At 40.6% G+C, this 3,884-nt stretch overlaps 1 protein-coding gene across 1 annotated transcript in view; it reads left to right on the forward strand.

Annotated features, from left to right (window-relative positions):
- Positions 1-1,575, forward strand: part of LOC105550692 (neutrophil defensin 6-like) — a 44,776-nt gene extending 43,201 nt beyond the window's left edge. The window contains exons 2-3 of the mRNA XM_011995675.1: positions 312-495; positions 1,463-1,575. Coding sequence (XP_011851065.1) covers positions 324-495; positions 1,463-1,575 — 285 coding nt within the window. The 5' untranslated portion in view covers positions 312-323. The remainder of the gene's footprint in view (positions 1-311; positions 496-1,462) is intronic.
- Positions 1,576-3,884: the final 2,309 nt, after the last annotated feature.

Consider the following 3,884-nt stretch of genomic DNA (forward strand, 5'->3'; position numbering starts at 1 on the left):
CTTTTCTTGTCTGAATATATAAAAGTAAACACTCAAGCAGATGGGAAACAGGACAGGATAGTAATGCCCTTATCATCATTAACAGTTTGGATCAATAAGAGGCATTAAGCACACAGACTCACTCTGTGATGAAAGGCGGGAGAAAGAGGAGCATCAAAGGGATCTTGAGGGCGAAGGCAGCCCTTCCCCTCCCAATCACATACCCACGTCTTCTCACTGCAGCTTCTGTCTCAGGCCTTCTCCCAGCAGAGCTATAAATCCAGGCTCACTCCTCACTCTCCACACATCCACAGCTGCTCTCCCTCCTCCAGGTGACCCCAGCCATGAGGACCCTCGCCATCCTTGCTGCCATTCTCCTGTTCGCCCTGCAGGCCCAGGCTGAGTCACTCCAGGAAACAGCTGATGACGCTGCAACCCAGGAGCAGCCTGGGGAAGACGACCAGGACCTTGCTGTCTCCTTTGAAGAAAATGGACTCTCTACTCTTAGACCCTCAGGTAGGAGACATCAATCTTGCAGATCTGCAAAATCTAGAACAAAAGGATTGGAGACAGGCTCTGGTATCAAGTGTGGAAAAGTCTACCTCACTTGAGTGACTTTACTTAATCTTCCTGGACCTTGATTTTCTCATCTCTAAATTAATCAGTGAGAACGGAACACATCTAAAAGATTTTCTTTCTTTTAAGACTTTTAGTTTGAAGATATTTCTGTGAAATTTGTTACTTTTAAGATAGAAAGAGCTACACTGACTAGTTATTTGCAGGTCTAAATGGGTAGACTTAGTTATGGAGAGAATATTTCACTTTGTCCATTGGTAAAGCTTTTGGAATCTACGGAGGAACCCATGGGTGTGTTTCAATGTAGGCTAATAGACTTGATTAAATCTTTCTATAATATGTACTTAGATCCAAACATCATATTGTGTCTCATACATTTACACAATTATTATTTGTCAATTAAAATAAGTACATAAGTAAAATGTTTAAAAAAGAAATGGGGAGAGAGAATGAAGAATTTGAATTTGGAAGGTCTTCAAAGACTCCTTGAGCACCAAAGTACTTGAGTCCATGACATGAACATGCACAATTCAGCATCTCAGAAATGGATGCAGGTGCATTAGGGAGCCTTGTTAGGACATGCAGATCATACATGGAGGTCAAGATTAGGGGTATGGATTAAGCAGAATGAAGAGTAGGTAACCCTGAGGTTGAGAAGTATATGGTTTTTCCAGGGAGCAGGCAATAAACATGTCCTGGATAGACTCAGATTGGGAAAGAGCTATGATCTTGCATGACTAACACAGAGCTAGTATAATTTCTTGTCTTTTATGACAAAGACATGAATTTTCTCCATCCTAACATGACTGATACAGTGTCTCTTGTTTAGACTGTCTCAGTTAGTCTGGCTCTGCCTGTCCTTTTCCCCACCTCCCTCACTGTGCCTGATCCTCTCTTCTTTCCACAGGTTCTCAGCCGAGATTCAGATGCCGTTGCCGAATCGGCCTTTGTTCCAGGCGTGAGTCCCACTCCGGGAGTTGCCTTTTATTTGGCAAAGTCGGCAGACGCTGCTGTCGCTGAGCCTCCTAGATAAAACCAAAACAGTGCAAGATTCAATCCAAGGTCCTGAAAAAGAAAAAACTCTTCACTCTGTGTACCTTGTGTCTTTCTAAATTTTTCTCTCCAAAATAAAGTTCAAGCATTAAACGCAGTGTGTTTGACCTTGTAATTTTCTTTTCTTTTTCCTTTTTTTCCCTTTTGCTTTTTTATATGGTGGATTGTACGGTTCCTTTGTATAGAGAATTCTGATCCACATTAAGTTAACTGGTCTTTGCATTCCAATAATGCACTATTCGAGCATCATAGAGCAATAACGAAATAGCAAAAATGAATACAATTGGGTTTGTTGCTGTTGTTCTTGTTTGAGACAGTGTCTCACTTAGCCACCCGAGCTAGAATCCAATGGTGCAATCTCTGCTCACTGCAGCCTTAACCTCCTGTGCTCGAATGATCCTCCCACCTCAGCCTCTTGAGTAGCTGGGACTACAGGCATGTGCCACCACACCCTGCTAATGTTTTGTACTTTTTGGAGAGACAGGGTTTCACCATGTTGCCCAGATTGGTCTTGAACTCCTGAGCTTAAGTGATCTGCCCTCCTCGGCCTCCCATAGTGCTAGGATTTCATGCTTGAGCCACCATGCCTGACAGGATATAAGTGTTAATTGGAATGGTTTGAAACTTAAAAGTTCAGTGCATTCCTAATGATACTCAAACAATAGAACTTTACAATGAGAGGCAAAAAGTGGTTGTTGGCTCAAAGGAAAGATAGATCTGATGGGCTAGGTTCACTTGTCCTTTAATTTTAAAAAGTGGGAAAGCATTGCTATACATAATTTTTGAAATTTTAAGCAGATGTGTTAAATACATATGCTATACATTAAGCTTTATTTCACTCTATTTTGGTAAGTGATCTATAACTGTATCGACAAGATAGAATAAAATAAAGTTTAACAAGGAAAAAGTTAAAACTGTGCCAAAAACAGGAAAGACTGACGAGCATCAGTGATTCAATTAATAACCAGATAGAAGAAGAGCTCAGAAGCTGGTGACCATAGAGGATGAGATCCAATAACCAACGAGACAAATGGTCGTTTACTGGTCCCCAAAAGCTTAATTAGACCAATGTTTAATGAAGGAGTTTGTCTCAATTCTCCATCCCTTCAAGCATATGAATTCTACTCATTATAATAAAGCTATACTCATTTTAATAAAATGTTAGTGAGAAAATATATGTTAATATGATTTTAATTATGCCAATGAACCAAGTCAATAATCATAATGATAAGACAATTGACGATACACTTACGGCTGTGCAAAAACTTAAGAACAACATATTTGTGAGAAAGGCAAGTTTCTAGAATTAAAATTTATATAAAAGACAGGGACTGAACAGTGCCATGATATGACAAAACAAAACACAAACATTTTTATTACAACAACAACAAAAAGTCTCAACCTGATAGTAAATAACAAGTAGCCTGACTTTGATTCATCTTAGACACATACAAAGCACTGTTTCCTGATCAAGGATCAGCTGTTTGACCCTAGACTTGCAACCTCATTTAGTAATCTGGGGTCTCAGAAGATCACGAAAATCATAGGAAGGAATAATATCAAAACAAATAAGAAAAGATATCAAATCCGTGATAGGGCCCTTCTATATCACTTTTGGTATAACGAATGAATAAGCTTGTGATCATCATTCAGGAATATGTTTCTCTATTCTTGAAGGTGTTAGATGTGTCTAAAAACAACCAGGCATACTAAATGTATGACATCAATGTAGATGAAGGGAATTGAAATAATCACCTTTGTGTCAGTATTTAATACTCAAGACCTGGTTTAAACTTAGTGTAAATAGTGATGAGATTTTCCTCTGTGCACAAAAGCCCTTTCAATATTAAAGAACCTACCAAGCTAGTGCAGGCTGGTGCTGCCTTTCCTCCTCTGATGGTACTTAGTGAGAACTCTCCACTTTACTGGGAGATAGGTGGTCGGGGCTGGTTCTCTGCCTCAGCAACCCTTCTGAGCAGGACTCTCTTCCACTCTTGCTGTCACACCTGGTCCTGGAACTGGAGGGCCAGCAAGAGAGCACGGTAGAGGAGGGAGAGCCTTCTCATGCACCACCCAAGAGGCGAGGCTTTCTGGCAGCAGGAACCAGAATGGGTAGTGGAGAGACCTCAGATGCTGAATACAAGTACATCTTTTGGGAAGATAAAGTCACTCTACAAAGTCTGTGAACTTAGGCCAGGTTGGCCTATAGGTGAAAGGGAAGGATGTTCCAGGTCTCACCTGGTTGCCTAAAAGTCACCGTGATGCTCCTCTATTTA

This window comes from Mandrillus leucophaeus, unplaced genomic scaffold (genome assembly GCF_000951045.1).
Source record: "Mandrillus leucophaeus isolate KB7577 unplaced genomic scaffold, Mleu.le_1.0 Scaffold495, whole genome shotgun sequence".
Classification (NCBI taxonomy): domain Eukaryota; kingdom Metazoa; phylum Chordata; class Mammalia; order Primates; family Cercopithecidae; genus Mandrillus; species Mandrillus leucophaeus.